The 18,869-nt window shown below is 55.4% G+C and overlaps 1 protein-coding gene across 3 annotated transcripts in view; it reads right to left on the minus strand.

Annotated features, from left to right (window-relative positions):
- Window positions 1-18,869, minus strand: part of RPTOR (regulatory associated protein of MTOR complex 1) — a 349,585-nt gene that overhangs the window by 238,808 nt on the left and 91,908 nt on the right. For all 3 annotated transcript variants that reach the window (XM_062216247.1, XM_062216248.1, XM_062216246.1), the window contains exon 3: window positions 18,414-18,496. In XM_062216247.1, coding sequence (XP_062072231.1) covers window positions 18,414-18,496 — 83 coding nt within the window. The remainder of the gene's footprint in view (window positions 1-18,413; window positions 18,497-18,869) is intronic.

Consider the following 18,869-nt stretch of genomic DNA (forward strand, 5'->3'; position numbering starts at 1 on the left):
CCCGAGGGCCTCCCCGCAGCCACAAGCCCGCCAGGGGGCTGAGGGGAACTGCGCTGGTCCAGGGTGCTCAGGTGCAAATGGGCTGGGAAGAGGGGTGGTGGATGGTTTGGGGGTTGCTGGGAAAAAGCTATTCCTCCCAACTCCAGTTATTTCTCTCTTGTAGAAAACCAAGAGAGATAAGTCTTGCACAAGAAAGACTTCTTCCTTAGATCCCAGTGAGATTTTCCGAAAGTTCTCGATATTTTATACCATTTTCAAAGGAGAAATTTCTAAAAAGAAACAAGGATGTGACACCAATAATTAGGCAGTGTGTTCAATTAGCTTCTAACACCTCACTCGCTCTCCCCAGGAAGCACCTCAGGCTTTGATGTGGAGCAGCCCAGACCACTTTATCAGAACATGGGGAGGACAGCAGCCTGCACAGGCCCCGGGCAGGGGCAGGACATGGGGGGACAGCGGCCCGCACAGACCCCGGGCAGGACGTGGGGGGACAGCGGCCCGCACAGACCCCGGGCAGGACGTGGGGGGACAGCGGCCCGCACAGACCCCGGGCAGGGGCAGGATGTGGGGGGACAGCGGCCTGCACAGGCCCCGGGCAGGGGCAGGACGTGGGGGGACAGCGGCCCGCACAGACCCCGGGCAGGGGCAGGACGTGGGGGGACAGCAGCCTGCACAGACCCCGGGCAGGGGCAGGACGTGGGGGACAGCAGTCTGCACAGACCCCGGGCAGGGGCAGGACGTGGGGGGACAGCGGCCCGCACAGACCCCGGGCAGGGGCAGGACGTGGGGGGACAGCGGCCCGCACAGACCCCGGGCAGGGGCAGGACGTGGGGGACAGCGGCCCGCACAGGCCCCGGGCAGGGGCAGGACGTGGGGGACAGCAGTCTGCACAGACCCCGGGCAGGGGCAGGACGTGGGGGACAGCGGCCCGCACAGACCCCGGGCAGGGGCAGGACGTGGGGGGACAGCGGCCCGCACAGGCCCCGGGCAGGGGCAGGACGTGGGGGGACAGCAGCCTGCACAGACCCCGGGCAGGGGCAGGACGTGGGGGACAGCGGCCCGCACAGACCCCGGGCAGGGGCAGGACGTGGGGGGACAGCGGCCCGCACAGACCCCGGGCAGGGGCAGGACGTGGGGGGACAGCGGCCCGCACAGGCCCCGGGCAGGGGCAGGACGTGGGGGACAGCAGTCTGCACAGACCCCGGGCAGGGGCAGGACGTGGGGGACAGCGGCCCGCACAGACCCCGGGCAGGGGCAGGATGTGGGGGGACAGCAGCCTGCACAGGCCCCGGGCAGGGACAGGACGTGGGGGGACAGCGGCCTGCACAGACCCCGGGCAGGGACAGGACGTGGGGGACAGCAGCCTGCACAGACCCCGGGCAGGGGCAGGACGTGGGGGGACAGCGGTCTGCACAGACCCCGGGCAGACACAGCAGGGCCACTCACCCTCAGTCCACAGAGGCAGAAGCGGATAACTTCGTTGCCTTACAACTTCAGTAATTTTCTTTCAAATATTTTAATTGATAGAGAAAAAGCAGGAAGAAAAGAGAGAGAAATAGGAAAAAACACAGACAGAAAAAAAAATCTAGTTCTAAAGAACTCAGGGGGAAAACCACAACTTTTTTGTGCCTTTTGAAGAGAAATGCAGATGAAGACCTGACCCCCATTCTGGACACAGAACATATAAAAGTCATTTCACCTTGGAAAAAAACGCCAGGTCCTCTGAAGCAGAGGAACCCTGGGACTGTGTGTCACGCAGAGCGGGAGCGGCCCACACCACCGCAGACAGCGACGCCGACCGCCGAGCTCCCCAGCCGAGAGCGGCACCTCCCAACCTCAGGAGGACAAGGGTTCTGCCACTGCTGCGCTCAGGACAGTGGCTAGGAGTGGGGGAGCTCGGGAACAGGGGCAGCAGCTCAGGGTCCCCAAAAGGCGAAACCAGTGCTGGAGCAAAAAACCAGTCCCGGGCGTGCGCACGGCGGTCTCAGGCTTCATTTCTGCTGTGCAGAATGGGAACGACCCAACCACACTAGACGTGCTGGTGCTGGGCACAGAAGGCAGCTGGGGCTCACCGAGGGCAGGCGGCCTCGCACGCCCTCTCAGAAGCCAAGGAGCCAGGCCCTGGGGAGCTCACTCTCCGCAGGATGCTGCAGGCAGGGGTGTAGCCTGCAGGGGGCGCCCCCAGCAGACACTGCCCCTGCCCCAGCCACCTGCTCCCACTCCACTCCCAGGAAGGCCCCCAGGCACAGCCCTGGAAGGAGTCCCACACAAGGGCCCTCCCACCTGGGCCTGCCCTCTGTTGTCATCAGGGAACAGGCACACCTTGGACTCAGCAGCCACGATCAACCCCAACACTGACGTGGCACGGCGCTACACAGCACACAAGTTCAGGGAGACGGTGCAAGAGCCATGGTCCACACATGCACACACGTACGACCACCCCACAGAAGAGGGGCGACACGGCCCAGCCAGCACAGTGTCCTTGGGAAGACACAGGGCCGTGATCAGGGCAGGGCCAGATGTGGTTCTGAAGGTGCGAGCCCCCTTGGACTTGTCAGGCCTGCTATGGGTGAAGTGGTTTACAGGATGATCACCCGAGCCCCACACACCTGCTTCTACAACAAGACAACGTGGATGTGGCTGCGTCCCTGCTCCATCACAGCACGAGTGCTACGTGAGGCAAGAGGATGTCAGGGAACCAGACACCCCAATATTTATGTTTTTTTTTTTTTTTGACAGGCAGAGTTAGACAGTGAGAGAGAGAGAGACAGAGAGAAAGGTCTTCCTTTACTGTTGGTTCACCCTCCAATGGCCGCTGCGGCCGGCGCACCGCGCTGATCCGATGGCAGGAGCCAGGTGCTTCTCCTGGTCTCCCATGGGGTGCAGGGCCCAAGCACTTGGGCCATCCTCCACTGCACTCCCGGGCCACAGCAGAGAGCTGGCCTGGAAGAGGGGCAACCGGGACAGAACCCGGCGCCCCAACTGGGACTAGAACCCGGTGTGCCGGCGCCGCGGGCAGAGGATTAGTCAAGTGAGCCGCGGCGCCGGCCCCCAATATTTATGTTTTCAAGTCCCCAGAGCACCTGGTGAAAACTGCAAACAAGACTGCTCTGCAGACTGCCTGACTGCGCAGAGAAACCGATGGTTTTTGTCATTTTTGTCAGCGTAGGGCTGCCTGCAAGACAACACCGAAACACGCACTCCCCGGCCTGCAGTCACACACCCACACAGTGGCCAACACCTGCGGCAGGGTGAGCAGATGCTGGCGCAGCCACGCAACCAGACGGCTCAGCAGTCAAGGCAGCCAGCCCCCGGCACACACAAGACGGACGGCTCCCCCAACACTCCGCAGAGCGAAAGCAGCCAGCGTGCCATCATTTGTGTACGACCACAAACAAAGACAAAACGGCCCCACGACGTCGACAGAAGGCGGAAGATGGTTGCCCTCAGCCAGGAAGAACCGACAGGAAAAGGGTGCGAGAGAATTCAAGGGATCAAAATGTTCCCTATCTTGCTCTGAGTAGTGATTAAACAAGACCACGCCACTGTCAAAACTCATCAAGCTAAATCCTTAAGATCTGTGCGATTTACTGCATGTAAATGACATCTAAAAATTGCCTGGAAAAAAGGCTCACAGAATAGCATATTAAATAAAAGAAGAGAGGGTGCTCTTTGAGAGATTTAAGAAGACATGAAATATGTAAAACTGAGAACAGAGCAGACTCTGGTGCCCCTCTAGATCTGTTGTTTTGACTGTGGATTTGTGAACCCAATTAGCAGGGCTAAGGACTGCTGCTGGTGCCTACGGGGCAAGCAGTGAGACTGGGGCAGGCAGTGCGGCGCAGCAGGTTAAGCCGCCGTCCACATCAGAGCACCAGTCCAAGTCCTAGCTACTCCATTTCTGCTCCAGCTCCCTACTAGCGTACCTGGGAAGCAGCAGGTGATGCCTAAAGGGCCCTAAGCTCCTGTTGCACAGGTGGGAGACCCAGATGGAGTTCCTGTCTGTCGGCTTCAGCCTGGCCCAGCCCCAGCTTTTGGGGCCATTCGGGGAGAGAAGCAGCAGATGGAAGACATCTCCCCACTCCCCTTCTCCCACCTTGCCTTTCAAATACACACATACTGTTTTCTTTAAGGTGCAGCTACAGTCCTGTAAAACAGATGCCACTTTCCCACAGGACCTAAGATGCTGTGAGGATCGTAAGTGACATCGTCTTCTGGTTACTGAGAGAAGGACACTGCCCACTCCATGGTGACATGCGCTCTCCTCACTGGACTCTTCAGCTGTTCCTCAGTTTTGACAGAGCTGCAGAGATGGATTCCAATACGTTCATCATTTTTCATTATCATCTTTACATAAGAAGAAGTAATAAGCAACAGAAATCAATACTGCTCCTCGGGGGCCAGCGCCGTGCCACAGCAGAGTAGTCTTCTGCCTGCAGTGCCGGCATCCCACATGGGCACCAGTTCTAGTCCCGGCTGCTCCTCTTCCAATCCAGCTCTCTGCTGTGGCCTGGGAAAGCAGCAGAAGACGGCCCAAGTCCTTGGGGCCCTGCACCCCCTGGGAGACCCGAAAGAAGCTCCTGGCTCCTGGCTCCGGATCGAGGAAGCTCAGGCCATTGTGGCCATTTGGGGAGTGAACCAACAGAAAGAAGACCTTTCTCTCTGTCTCTCTCTCTCTCACTGTCTATAACTCTACCTGTCAAAAATTTATATATATATATAAAAAATACTATATATATATATATATATATATATATATATATATATATAAAATACTGCTGCTCTACATGATCAGCAGCCTGCTCTCCCAGTCCAATTTCCCTCTCAGAACCATAGACGGCTACAATCTCACCTGCTGTCCTCTATGCATGAGTGGGGGTGTGATGTGTATATATATATATATATATATACATATATATATATATATATATATAAATAAAATACTGCTGCTCTACATGATCAGCAGCCTGCTCTCCCAGTCCAATTTCCCTCTCAGAACCATAGACGGCTACAATCTCACCTGCTGTCCTCTATGCATGAGTGGGGGTGTGATGTGTCTACATGGTGTGCTCCAAGGTGTGCGCAAGTGGGGGTGTGACGTGTCTACATGGTGTGCTCCAAGGTGTGCGCGAGTGGGGGTGTGACATGTCTACATGGTGTGCTCCAAGATGGCCCTGGGGGCCTCTTCCAGGACATAGCACCCCTCTCAGGATGCCATGCCACCACTGGCACTCCACCAGAGGACTCCGACTCCTTGGGGTGGGCACTGTGTTGCAATGGGTTAAGCCGCCACTTGTGACACCAGCACCCCATGTCACAGTGCCCATGTGAGTCCCACTACTCCACCTCCAAACCAGCTTCCTGCTAATGCCCTGGGGAAGGGGCAGGGGACAGCCCAAGGGAGGCCATGTGGGAGACCCGGATGGAGTTCCTGGCTCCTGATTTCAGTCTGGCTCAGACATCTGGGTAGTAAACCAGCAGATAAAAGATCTTTCTTCCTCTTTCCATTTCTCTCTTTCTCGCTCTCACTCCCCCTCTCTGTGACCTCCTGTCACTATGCAGAACACAAGACTCAGACCCCCTGTCCGGTGGGCCTGTGGCCAGCTGTATGGCACCCAGTGTACAGCTGCATTGAGGCCAGCACACGGACCACTCACACTTTCAGAGGTAACGTGAGGAGTATCGGGGCCGAGAGCCAAGATGTCCGAAAGAAGAGACAAGTGGACACTTTGACCAGAGACCTGGACGGATGGAGAATCCTCGAGAAACGATGGCAAACACAACAACGGGATCGAGTTTGGCGGTGGCTGCGCAGCCGACAGGACAAAGACTGAGCTGAGGCAGGTCAGCAGAGGTCGTCCCGAGAGAAGCTGAGAGGGAAAGCTCCGAGCAGAGCCTAACCTGGGTCTCCGCGGAAACACTGAAAAGTACTCCAACTGGAGCCCCCGAAGGAGAGGAGAGGAGAGCTGTGCAGAACCAGTGTCCAGTGACATAATCGAAATCACCAAACTGGGGCCAGTGCTGTGGTGCAGCGGGTAAAGCCACTGCCTGCAGTGCCGGCATCCCATATGGGTGATGGTTCAAGTCCCGGCTGCTCCACTTCCCATCCAGCCCTCTGCCCAAGTCCTTGGGCCCCTGCACCCATGTGGGAGACCCAGAAGAAACTCCTGGTCCTGACTCCAGATCAGCCCAGCTCCAGCCATTGCAGCCATTTGGGAAGTGAACCAGCAGATGGAGACCTCTCTCTTTCTCTCTCCCTCTCTCTCTGCCTCTCTGTAACTCTACCTTTCACATAAATAAATAAATCTTTAAAAAAAAAAAATCACCCAACCACAGGCTGAAGCAGCACCATAAATGGGAAACAGGAAGAATGTCACTTCCCAGAACAGCCCAGTAAAATGGTGCAAGCCAAAGGGAAAGCGTTTCCAACCAGCCAGGAGGGAGACAAAAGGCAGAGCACAGCCAAGGTCCCCACTGAGCCCTCCAGGGAGCCGGTGCTGTGGCCTAGCAGGAAAAACTGCTGCCTGTGATGCAGGCATCCCGTATGGGCGCCAGTTAAAGTCCCAGCTACTCCACTTCTGATCCACCCACATGGGAGACCTGGAAGAAGCTCCTGGCTCCTGGCTTCGGATCGGCTCAGCTCCGGCTGTTGGGGCCATTTGGGGAGTGAACCAGCAGATAGAAGACCTCTCTTTCTTTCTCTCTCTCTCTCTCTCTCTCTCTCTCTCCCTCCCTCCCTCCCTCTGCCTCTGCCTCTGCCTCTCTGCTGCCCTGCCTTTCAAATTAATAAATTAAAAAAAAAAAAAAAGACGTATAGAAGCTTGAAGGAGAAAATACTTTCCAACTGAGGTGTGTGTGTGTTTATATGGAATTCTATACTCAGCAAAATATTCTCCAAAAACTAAATAGAGTGTCTAGTGTTGTAGTGCAGTGGGTAAAGCTGCCACCTGCAACACCAGCATCCCTATGGGCAATGGTGTGAGTCCCAGCTGCTCCACTTCCAATCCAGCTCCCTGCTAATGGCCTGGGAAAAGCAGAGGAAGACGGCTCAGGTACTTAGACCCCTGCCATCCATGTGGGAGATCTGGATGAAGCACCTGACGCCTGGCTTTGGCCTGGCTTAGCCCTGGCCATTGCAGCCACTTAGGGAGTGAACCAGCAGATGGAAGACCTCTTTATATATACATAGAACTCTGACTTTCAAATAAATGAATGAGTCTTTTTTAAAAAAATTAAATTCAGACAAAGAGATACTAAGTCAATTTGTTGCAGCAGCTTCCCACAAAAAGTAACAAGCTTTGCAGGCTGAAGGACATCATTCCAGACAGGAGGAGGGAATACAGAGGAATACAGAGTCTGAATAACACTGTCTCCCTGGGCTTAAAACACCTGCAGAGCCACAGTGCACGAGCTGACGCCACCAGGGGAGGGGTGGGTGCCACGGGCACCGCGCTCCAGGACTCCTGCGATGTCTGGAAAGCGGGACAACGCACGTGATGAACACTAGGCCAGCACTAACAAATCCGGAGCTTAAACACACTCTAATGTTGACAGAAAGAGAAAAGGGAAACATTTTAAGTTGATTAATAATATCGAGAAAGAAGAAAATAAAGAGCAAGTGAGACAAAAACCCAGTGACTAGCAAGCAGGGTGGCAGCTTTAAACACAGACAGAGCAAGCGTCACACTCACCGTAAACGCACCAAATACTCAGGCTGGGCAGCCCTCTACCCAGCGAGAGCTCGGGGAGCCACCTCTAGGGGCCCCTCTGGGCATCTCTGTTCCTGGCTACACCTCCAGAAGGGCCAGCTGCAGTGAGAGTGGCGGCCAGGCAGACCAGCCTAGGCTGCCCCAGTGAACGGAGCCCCTGCTGCTGCTCCCTGTGCATCCTCTGCACATCCCTGAGTGCTCTGAGATGTGAAAAAGCCAATCAGCTAACTGTCCCGGCCACCAAAAACCAACACTTGGACCAAGACAGGAGTCTAGGAAACACAGCAGGACAAGTCACAGAGCTTCAAAACATGGATTCCCTCTCCCTGACCAGACACGCTCCTGCCACCCAGGCCCTCTCCAGTCCTGCTCAGGTCCACTGGCCCGAACAAGGGCCCGAGGCAGGCCTACTCAAATCAAACACAGCCGCCATTCAGACACTACCTTTCTCTCTTACCAACTGAATAAAAATACATTCAAATTAAAACAAGCAACTACAGAGCTGCAAAAAGAATGGGACTTCTTTTTAAAAAAAAAAAAAAAGATTGATTGATTGATTTAAAAGGCAGAGTTACAGACAAGTAGAGGCAGAGAGAGAGGTCTTCCAACCACTGGTTCACTTCCCAGGTGGCCACAATGGCCGGAGCTGCATCGATCCAAAGCCAGGAGCCAGGAGATTCTTCCGAATCTCCCACGTGGGTGCAGGGGCCCATCTTCTGCTGCTTTCCCAGGCCATAGCAGAGCGCTGGATCAGAGGAGGAGCAGCCAGGACTTGAACTGGCACCCATATGAGATGCCAGCGCTGCAGACCAGGGCTTTAACCCGCTGTACCACAGTGCTGGCCCCAGAAGTGAGTCTTAATTTTAATTTTGTGTACCTTCAAAGTTTGAAACCTTCTGGAAGGGAAAGCAAGTAACATTCTTTCTTCTATGTATACTGATTTCTTTTGATATTTTTATCTTTCCAGAGGTCACTTATTTCCTTAGAAAGCTATGCATCTCCTATGGGTTTTCTAATTTACTTTCAAAGTTTCATAAACACTCAGGTTCTTTTGGTTTCCTCAAATCTTGAGTTAGTTCTCCTTGACTGTTCTCTCTCCTTAGATTTTATTGGAATTGGGCTAAAATTTTCATTTGTAAAACAAATAACTAAAACTCATACCAAAAGACAGCTTCCATTGAGGATACATTATATGGTCCAGGGCAACTTTACAAGACAATAAACAGCTCTTTAAAAGAAGAACTTCCGGGTACAAGCCACGCCACGAGCTTCAAGTCCTGTGGCCCAGCCCGCCAGCCCCCGCGGGGCCTCCCCCTGGCAGAAGGGATCACATGAGAAAGCTGGGCCAGTCTCGCTCTCTCCCTCCTCATCCCGCCCGCACCTTTGGGCGCACCTGATGGACACACCTGCCCTCACTCACCTAGACGCTGTGGTCTTGCTGGGCAAATTTCCCAGATTCCCTTGGTTCTGCCATAGCTAGCTTTCTCCTTCTGCCGCAGCCCAAAGCGCGGTGTGTGCAGCCACGTGCCCGGGTAGCTTGTGGCGTGGATTCCCTGGCCATGGGGGCTGACCACCTGAGCCTGGGGCCATGCTACCTGTTCTCGGGGACCTCTAACCACAGGCTCTCTTTTCCCTGGGTGGCACTTATCTATCCACCTCTTGATCTTGACCATGCAGCCTGGCTACCCAGTAAACAAACACTGTCAGGGAAAAAGTTAACTGAAAATCAAACAAGGACTGTGGTGAGCAGGGAGCCAGAACTTTAGAAACGGAAGAGAAGCCAGAGCCAGGAGACCACCAGCACATGCGCTCCACGGGTGCAGGGTGGGTCTGGATCCCGAGGGGACCCTGGGGACTAGTCATCCAAGATGTGTCAAGAAACGACCACAGCAGAAGCCATACACGGTGAGGTGCAGAACGGAACTCCAGGGCGAGGCAACCACGACCTTAGGGTAGACAGGCCAGGCAGGCAGGGCCCAGGCCCGCAGCCACAGGGCACTGGGGCAGAAAGGCACCTCTGCCCGCTGCTGAGCCCCCGTCTACCCTGGGCCTGGACTTCCCAGGGTCCCAGGGCTTGGAGAGCTCTGCAGGCAGTGACCCTGACAGGAGCTCTCCTACCACATAATAAAGTGAGTGGACCAGTGCTCTGTGGAACCAAAACACACCTAACGCAAACACAGGAATCCCATGGAGCACTTGTCAGTGTAGTCACAGGCCTCTTAGTAAATTTTTATGAAACAAAACACGATTTTAAGAATTACATGTTATGAGGCCCTCAGCTGACACTGCACATAATATTTGGGAAACAAGTCCTCGCAACAAAAATCATGCCTTAGGCAGCTTAAAAGCCTCCATTATGAACCATCAACTCCAACAAGAAACAACCCAGCTAAAACACAGGCAGAGGACTCAGACACTTCTCTAAGCAAACAGACAGGAGGCTGGCCACAGCCTGCAGTGCTGGCATTCCATATGGACGCTGGTTCGAGTCCCAGCTGCTCTGCTTCCAACCCAATGGATAGAAGATTCTCTCTCTCTCTCTCTCTCTCTCTCTCTCTGTAACTCTATCAAATAAATAAATAAATCTTTGAAAAAAATAAAAATGAAGAAAAGGCCAGTGGGTTAAGCCTCTGCCCAGGAAGCATATGGGTGCCCGTTCAAGTCTGGCTGCTCCACTTCCAATCCAGCTCCACGCTAAAGGCCTGGGAAAGCAGTGGAAGATGGTCCAGTCCTTGGGTCCCTGCACCAGGTGGGAGACCCGGAGGAGGCTCCAGGCTCCTGGCCTCAGCCTGGCCCAGCGCTGGTTGTTGCTGCCATTTAGAACAGTGAATCAGTGGACGGAAGATTCTCTCTCTCTCTCTCTCTCTCTCTCTCTCTCTCTCTCTCTCCCCCTTTCTCTGTAACTCTACCTTTCAAAGATATAAATACAATCTTAAAAAAAAGAAAATAAAAGAAATAGACAAATGGCCAATAAGTTCATGAAAAGAATGAAAACAGCAAGGAGATTCTGCTCGCACTACTAGGACGGCCACAATCACGGTAATTTCTAGAAAGAGAAAACAACAAATGTTGGCGAGGACATGGAACCTTCACACACGCCCAGCAGGAATGGAAAGACAGTACATCCTCCACGGAACTGCTCTGCAGCGCCTGTAATGGTGAACACAGGGCTACCGCCTGGACAGGGACACACGGAGAGCTGGACACCGAGGTCTAGACAAGAGCTCACCCGGTGCACCCAGCAGCGTGTCCGGAATGGCAAGCAGCTGCAGCCACCCAGACATCTCTCAGCAGCGGCGTGCACAGACTGACATGGGGCACAGCCACACCGTGGGGCTCCACTCAGTTCTAACGAGGGCTGAACCACTGACACGTGCGGTGACACGGAGGGACCTGAAACATCATGCCAAGTGAAAGAACCCAGACACAAAAGGCTGCACGTTCTGAGAGTCCATTTATACGAAGTACTCAGAGAAGGTTAGAGGCCGCACACTGGTGGCCATCAGGTCCTGGAGGAAGGGGGCAGGGACGCTGACTGCCGATGGGGTGACCACAACATTCCGGAATTGCACGGGCGCGATGGTTTGCACAACAATGTTTCTAGAACATTCTAAAAGCCACTGAATTGTACATTTTAAATGGTGAGTTTTATAAGAATTCCACATCATATTTTAAGTAGCTACTAGTTGTCACACGAACAAACACTTGACATTCCGGGGGGGCTGTGCAGAAGCCCTGGTGAGCCCACAGATTCATTCATGAACACCCCTGAGAACAGTCGCCCTGTAAAATGCCACCAAGCACCACAGAAACTTCTACGTGGCCGTCCCTGCTGACCTCCTAGCCTGGCACTTCCCACGTGGCTGCTTGTAAATTCGAACTCCTCTCGTGAGGTGGGCTCCTGCTCCACTCCCAGCCCACGTCCCACCCGCTGCTCTCCCCGCCAGAGCCAGCATCTCAGCCCTCGCCCTGGCACCTGTGCCCTGTATCACAGGCCCCACGGCGCAGGTGAGACCTGTGAGTGCAGCTTTAGTCCTCCAGCTCACCCACAATTCATCACACACAGAGACCACCCCCTGGCTGCAGGACCAGAGGTGGGGGGCGATGTCCTTGAAGGCTTGCTAAGGACAGGGGCCGGACTCTGCTTTGCCAGGGCAAGGAGGCTGGGAGACCTGTCAGCAAGTGCCCTGGGCGAGGCCTGCACCAGGAGGAAGTGATGGTCAAGGCACACGGGCACAAAGCCTCAGCTCCCCATCAACCCTGCATGCACACTGATGGTTACATATCTCAGGAGTGGCAGGGCAAATCTCAACAGGGCCAAGTCCCACATGCCTGCCCCATCCCAGAGCAACGGCAGCAGGAGACAGCTCTCCCTGCACGGGGAGGCCAGGCCAGTCAGCACAGCAGGCGCCGGCCCACCCAGGCTCTGGGACCTGACACTCAAGGTGCGTCCCCGGGGCCTCCTGCCCAGGGACTGCTCAGAGCAGCGTGGCCTGAGAAGCAGACTCCCCTGTGAGCCCCTCTGGCTACCTCAGAGAGCAGGTGGCCCACACAGGGCTGGCAGGCAGGGTCCCTGCCCAGGTCAGTTCTGACCTGGGAAATCCTAAAGGGGCCAGTCACAGCAGGACACTCATCCTCCCCCTGGGGCAAAAGCACTGCCTCTTCTTCCCCCTTTGTAAGGTGGCTGCTGTGCTTCCTAGAGAGTGAACACACCGCTCAGCGCTCAGTGACAGCAGAGCAGTGACAAGCCGGCGTGGAGTGAGGGTGAGGAGCTTGGTAGCGGCTGCTTTCCGTGATCTGAGCTCACTTCCAGGAGGCCGCTTCCAGCACCGCAGTCTCCGGGGACAGAGTGAGGGAAGCGCGTGGGCCGCGCTGACTAAGACGCTGCTGGCTGAGGGCACGGAGCAGTGTCCTCCCCAAGCCATCCTCCGGAAAGCTGCCAGCAGGAAGCGACGGAGAGGGGGCAGATGAAGCATGATTAAGGCCAAGGCAGAAACACAAAGGAGGTGACTGTCCCTGGTACGATTCCTAACATGATGGGCAGGAAGTGGCTAAGCAAAACGTCAACATACAGCTACCCCAAGACAACCAGAGGCTGTCCCCACCGCTGTGCAAATTTAATGAGCACAGCGTGCAGAGGGCTCCGCCGAGATCCTCAATTACACAGCTGTGAGCCACCCTCACAATTCTGCCTTTGGCTGTGAGTCCTCATTTACGACTGGTCACAGAAACACAAGCAAGATGAATGAGGTCCAACCTCAGGACCACAGAGCAGGCGACCCAGGCGAGCAAAGTCAGGAGGAGGGAGGGCCAGCCCCAGGACGCGACAGGAACGGCATCGGGGCACTCCAGGGACTGGTGCCAATCGTGCTCACAGGGCCATGGTCACCAGCTGAGCTGTCCTGGAAACTTCAGAGGCATGTCATCACGTCACTGCTTCAGGTAGGAGCCTCTGTGGGGTCACTCCACTGGTCTACCCCACAAGTGCCTCGGGGACACCATCCTAAGCGTGAAACGTCCTCCTTGATCGTCCAAATCTGACTCTGAGAGTCTAAGGAGAGACACAACCCACTCCCTCGAGGGTCCTCACTGCAGGCCCAGGAAAAGTTCATTCCAAAACACCGGGGGCAGGAGGCAGGCAGAGAGAGTTATCTGCAGTGGTAGCTGATGTTCTAAGCCACCCGGGGCCCGTGCATCACAGACTGTAACTGGATCAAGGAGAGGAGTCAGCGGGACCCAAGAACCTGCCCACGGCACTCGCCCAGGCCCAACCAGCCCCGGGGCAAAGCACTCCTACAGTGCCTGGCAGTTTGGCAGGTTAATACTGAGTGTGTGGCAGGCAGTCTGTCCTGCCCATGTGGCCACTGGACCCTCTCATAGGTGGGCAGGCCCAGTAATCAGCCCCATTTCAGGAAGGAGGTGATACAGCCTCAACTCCAGCTATGCTAATCTCAACCCCCCATGAAACACGGAATGACACATCAACAGGGGGTTCTGCAAATAATACCCGCACCCTCCCCAAATCCAGAGGACAAAGCCGTGTGAATGTCCAAAGGAAAAACGCAACGCCCACAGTTGGCCTTCTCAAGCCCCCTTCTCCCCAGGCTCCCCCTTCTAGGCGTGAGGCAGAGCCGGCAGCTTCAGTTCACGCAAGCACGCTCTCGACTCCATCACCGTCACCGTCACCAGGGAAGGGGAGACCGCCGCCTGCATTACAACGCAGCGATGGCTTCCAGAGACTTCTCTCCCCGAGTACACGCCGCTTGGCCTGACGCACTAGAAGATCCTATTCATATGACACATTCCTGGACCACAAACCAGCTGTGACTGAAGGAACAAGGACAGACGCCTCAGCCGTGTTAGGTTCCTGTTAGCGCCGCCTTGAGACCAGTTCAGTCTCACCCCTGTAATGTCCCCACCCCTCCCCTGCACTCTTCCCCAGGCTTGGAACCCAGGGGCCAAACTTGAAGACTAGTATGGAGAAGCTCACCTCCACCTACTGCCCCCACCCCCACCCCGGTCCATCTACAATAGAAAAAGGCCCTGTCTGTGGGGTCAGTCTGTGTCCACGCTGGCAGCTGGTCACCCACCTCTGCGGATTTATTTCCTCTGAATAGATCCGGTGTGGCTGCGAGTTCGTCTCCCGTCTCCTGTCTGTTCTGCACCCTTTTCCCTACATTGGGTGCCCCGTGTAAGGAGGCACCAGTGTGCACCCCCCCTTTCTTACAGTAACGGGCCTGAGGAATACAGCAGCCGAGGGGAAAGTCGGCTTCAGAGTCTGCTCCACATGGCCACGCGTGATGACAGGAGGTGCGTGGGCAGACGCTCGCACGCTGGCTGAGACACTGCTCGGGGCACCCACGCCCCACGCCGCACTGCCCGGCTCCAACCCCGACTCCAGCCTCCGCTGAGACACTGCTCGGGGCGCCCACGCCGCACTGCCCGGCTCCAACCCCGACTCCAGCCTCTGCTCGGGGCGCCCACGCCGCACTGCCCGGCTCCAACCCCGACTCCAGAGAAATGGCTCACCGGTGGCAAACTGATCAGTTATCTAGAGATGGGCTCAATCAGCCAGGCAAGGAATTACGGGCCAGGTAGCCAGCCTGGCAGCCCCCAGAGAAAACATGGCCACTGTGGTTTCTCTAAATTCCTCCCTGAACCAGGGTTGTCTTTATCAAAGCATTTAATCCTCAACAGGTAGGGCAGGGAGAGGCGGAAAGGCCCAGCTACGCACTGTGCCCCAGCAAGGGAGCTGCAGCCTTCAAGGCTCTGAGCTTGTGCTGCTGATCAGTGTTCAGGCCAATTTTCTGCGCGTCCAGGATGGGGGCGGCTGCTGAGGCAGCGGGCATTCCCCGGTCTGTTCCCACGCACGGCCACGTGGAAGCATGCACCGAGATCAGGAAGCATTGGTGAAAATGTCCTTGCTGCAGACCGGTTACCCCTGCTGGGCCTGGCAACAAGGACACAGAGAACACAAAGGCCAGATCTGGCGGCTTTCACAGCCGAGGTCTAGGAAATGTGATAACGCCCCACTGCCCACTGCAGAGGCACAGCAACCTCCCTTTAATCCTGCAGCCGCTCCAGAGCCCGGAAGACCACAGTGAGGTGCGTGCTCAGCTCTGCAGTTTCTGAAAGACCCTCACCTACTGTGGGAACCAGGCACCTTGCACACACACATGTGAGCATGGTAACTGCCTCACGTTCGTGCAAGCTCTGGAAGGTGGCATGAGATCTGCCACAGAGACCACTGCTACATGCAAGGCCTCCTTCGCGCCCCTGGAACCCACGTGACATGACAGACAGCAGAGACACGCACAGTAGGCCACACACCCTGGACCTAACGCGTCCAGAACAGCAGCAAACCAGCCACAGGTGTCCTGCGGCACCCCTACCTCATCCTAGCGTCAGTCCACCTAAGGTTTACAGCAGAGAACTGTACAACTGTTTTAAAGATATATTTATTTAACTGAAAGTCACGGTTACAGAGAGAGAGAGAGGGAAAGACATACACACACACAGAGAAATATTCCATCATCTGATTTACTCCCCAGACATCCGCAACGGCCAGCACTGGGGCAGGCCGAAGCCAGGAGCTTCATCCGGGTCTCCCACACGAGTGGCAGGGGCCCATACACTTGGGCCATCTCCTACTGCGTTTTCCAGCCATGAGCAGAGAGCTGGGTTGGAAGTAGAGCAGCCAGGACTTGAACTGGTGCCCATATGGGATCCTAGTGACCCAGGTGGCAGCTTCAGCCACTGTGCCACAATGCCGGCCCCACAACACTTTAACATGCTTGAAACTGAAAGCTACAGCTGTGGCATTCAGAAGGAAACACAGATTCCCAGTCGCGGCTTTGCTTCCTGATGCGGGTGGAAGCTCCCACCCCATCTGCGAGCACAACCTCCTTAACCCGGATGGATGCCCACCCGCACGGCTCCACGGCTTCCTTCCCTGAGCACCCTGCAGCCTTGGCCCAGCCCTCCCCACGGCAGGTCCGTCCTCAGAGCCCCACTGGGGGCCGGCATTGTGGCATAGTGGGTAAAGCCACCGCCTGCAGTGCTGGCGTCTGATATGGGCACTGGTTCGAATCCCGGCTGCTCCACTTCTGATCCAGCTCTCTGTTGTGGCCTGGGAAAACAGTGGAAGATGGCCAAAGTCCTTGGGCCCCTGCAGCCTCGTGGGAGACGTACAAGATCCTGGCTCCTGGCTTCGGATTGGCACAGCTCTGGCCATTATGGCCGTCTGGGGAGTGAACCAGTGGATGGAAGACCTCTTTCTCTCTCCCTCTCAGTAACTCTGCCTTTCAAATAAATAAGCAAATCTGTAGGGGAGAAAAAAAAAAAGTCCCACTGACTTGAAGGAGCTCTCCCAGACTGAGGCACGCTCACCAGACGACTGCACCCGGCACAACTATGCCCCTGGGAAGGCCCCTTCTCCACCCGTGTGCTTTCCCACAGCGTCACTCTCGGGCCCGCACCCCCCGCCTGTATATAAATGCTGCCTGCCTTGCATCACACACCACAGGAGGGGTCAGCGCTCAGAAACGCAGAGCACAAACACAATAAACGCTACTCCAGATGGTTCCATCCACGCTTGCCAGCGCCAACCAGCTGATTTCTGTGCAGCAAGCTAGAAGACATCGCAAAGCTAGCCGTAAATCACTCCGAGCACTCAGAAACAAATTACTAACCAGACCAAGTGCAATAAACACACAACAGCCTAAATATTAAACATCTGTATTCTAGACGACTATTTGACATAATAATTCTTTAATTAACACAGCCATGACTCGTTCTAGGAGGAACATGGCTGGCAGACCTGCATTTACCTGGTTACATTCGATTTTAAAACAAAGCAAAGAGCCAACGTGCAGAGTGAAGCCAGAGACGCCAGGAGCAGGAGGGGAGGCACCGCTTCCACCTCCACACCGATGCCACCCACACCACACCCCGCATCGGGCTCTGCCCCAGTCTGCCTCCCCCAGCGGCTTCCACGTCCACCTGCCTTAAAGGCACACCCCCGCCGAGCCTGTCTCCCACCCTGCATCCCGCACACACACTCTCAAGAGGAAGGCTTCTCTGCTTTTATATAAACCATGGAGAGGCAACAAAGAGAAAAAAGCAAAGCCTTTAGGTGTCAATGCAAACAGCCGCTGAGATACCGCGTTCTAAAGAGTGCGCACGCATGGACACCTGAGACACAAACGCTCCCACACACCCGGTCACCTCCGGCAGCACCCAGGGCACCGTCAAAGGTGGCACACATCCATCTCTGGCTACTCTAAAAACATGAACGATGTACAGAGGGCCCTAAACTCCAGAGCACGTGGGTACCTGATCCACGCACCAGAATCTCAGCCGGCCAGCGCCCCACGATCGCCACCATCACTTGTTTCCACTGGGGGAGAGAAAAACTCACAGGGGCTGTGCAGGGAAGGCCCGCCGCGGGACTTAACCCCTCCCCAGATAACTCCAGAATCCGCCCATCACACAAAGCTGAACAGAGCGGCACCTCAAACAACACCCCAAATTCCGAATTTGTATTTAGTTTATTAAATCTTCAAACCAGTTAATGAAAAAGGTAAAAATAAGTAGGTCTATGAGTGGCCTACAAATAACTTTAGATCTTAAAGGCAATTTGGCACAGTTGTATTCTATGCCATTGTTCTTTGAAAAAAAAAAAAAAAACACTGAGCTATAAAAGCAACAAAAGACACACTAATTGCTGACGGCTCCCTGAGAGCCACCTTACCTTCTGAATCAGAGGAGAGCAGTGACAGGCGTCGTCTTCTCAGCGCTGGGTGCTTTTCCCCAACTGTTTGAAAGCTGGAGACAGGAGGAAGAGCTCTACCTCGGGGAGGTTGCAGAAAAGTCACCAAAAACATTTTCTGTGCAAAACTAAAATCACGACGCAGGAGCAACATGAAGCATACTTTCCCCTGCCCAAAGAGAAGACTTTCGGGGTCACATTTAAGCAAACGGCTCGGCCCCTGCCCCACAAACGATCGCTGCGTGGCAGCCCGGCAGGCGGGGGGCTGCGAGACACACGGCGCAGTCCTCACGTTCCAGGGCCCGAGGCCTCGGAGAAGTCGCGCTTGGATCCAGAGACCTGAAAGCGAGGGACTGCCGTGTCCCGGAAGCTGAAAGTGAGGGACTGCCGTGTCCCGGAAGCAAGACTGAGAGGAGCAAACAACACACGCTTACCCGTGGCTGCCAGTTCTCGTACTGCTTCTGCAGATTTGCACCGATGGTCTCCAGAGCTTTCTGAGGACCCATGGACAGGGGATCTGGGGAGCAATGAGAAGGACAGCACTCTTTAGACACACGGTTCTTCCTGTGCAACCTCTGCTTCACAGAGCTCCTGCTGACCTCTGACTAAAGATGGCACACAGGGCCCGTGGTTCGCTGGTGGGAACTGCCAACGTGCCAAGGTGACTGCCTGTCTCCCACCTGTCTCCCACCCGTCTCAGCACCTGCATTTTCCGTGACTGCTTCTTGTGTCCCTCCAAGCCTCTGTGTGACAAGGCATGGGCTGAGCTTCCATCAAAGCAGGGCGCCCTGCAGGGACAACCACATGGGCTAATTCCTCAAGTTCATGCGCAGGAGAAGGAAAGAAAAGGACTAAGAGATGATCGCTGAAAATTTCTCCATCTATACTTC

Source organism: Lepus europaeus, chromosome 18, assembly GCF_033115175.1.
Source record: "Lepus europaeus isolate LE1 chromosome 18, mLepTim1.pri, whole genome shotgun sequence".
Lineage (NCBI taxonomy): Eukaryota > Metazoa > Chordata > Mammalia > Lagomorpha > Leporidae > Lepus > Lepus europaeus.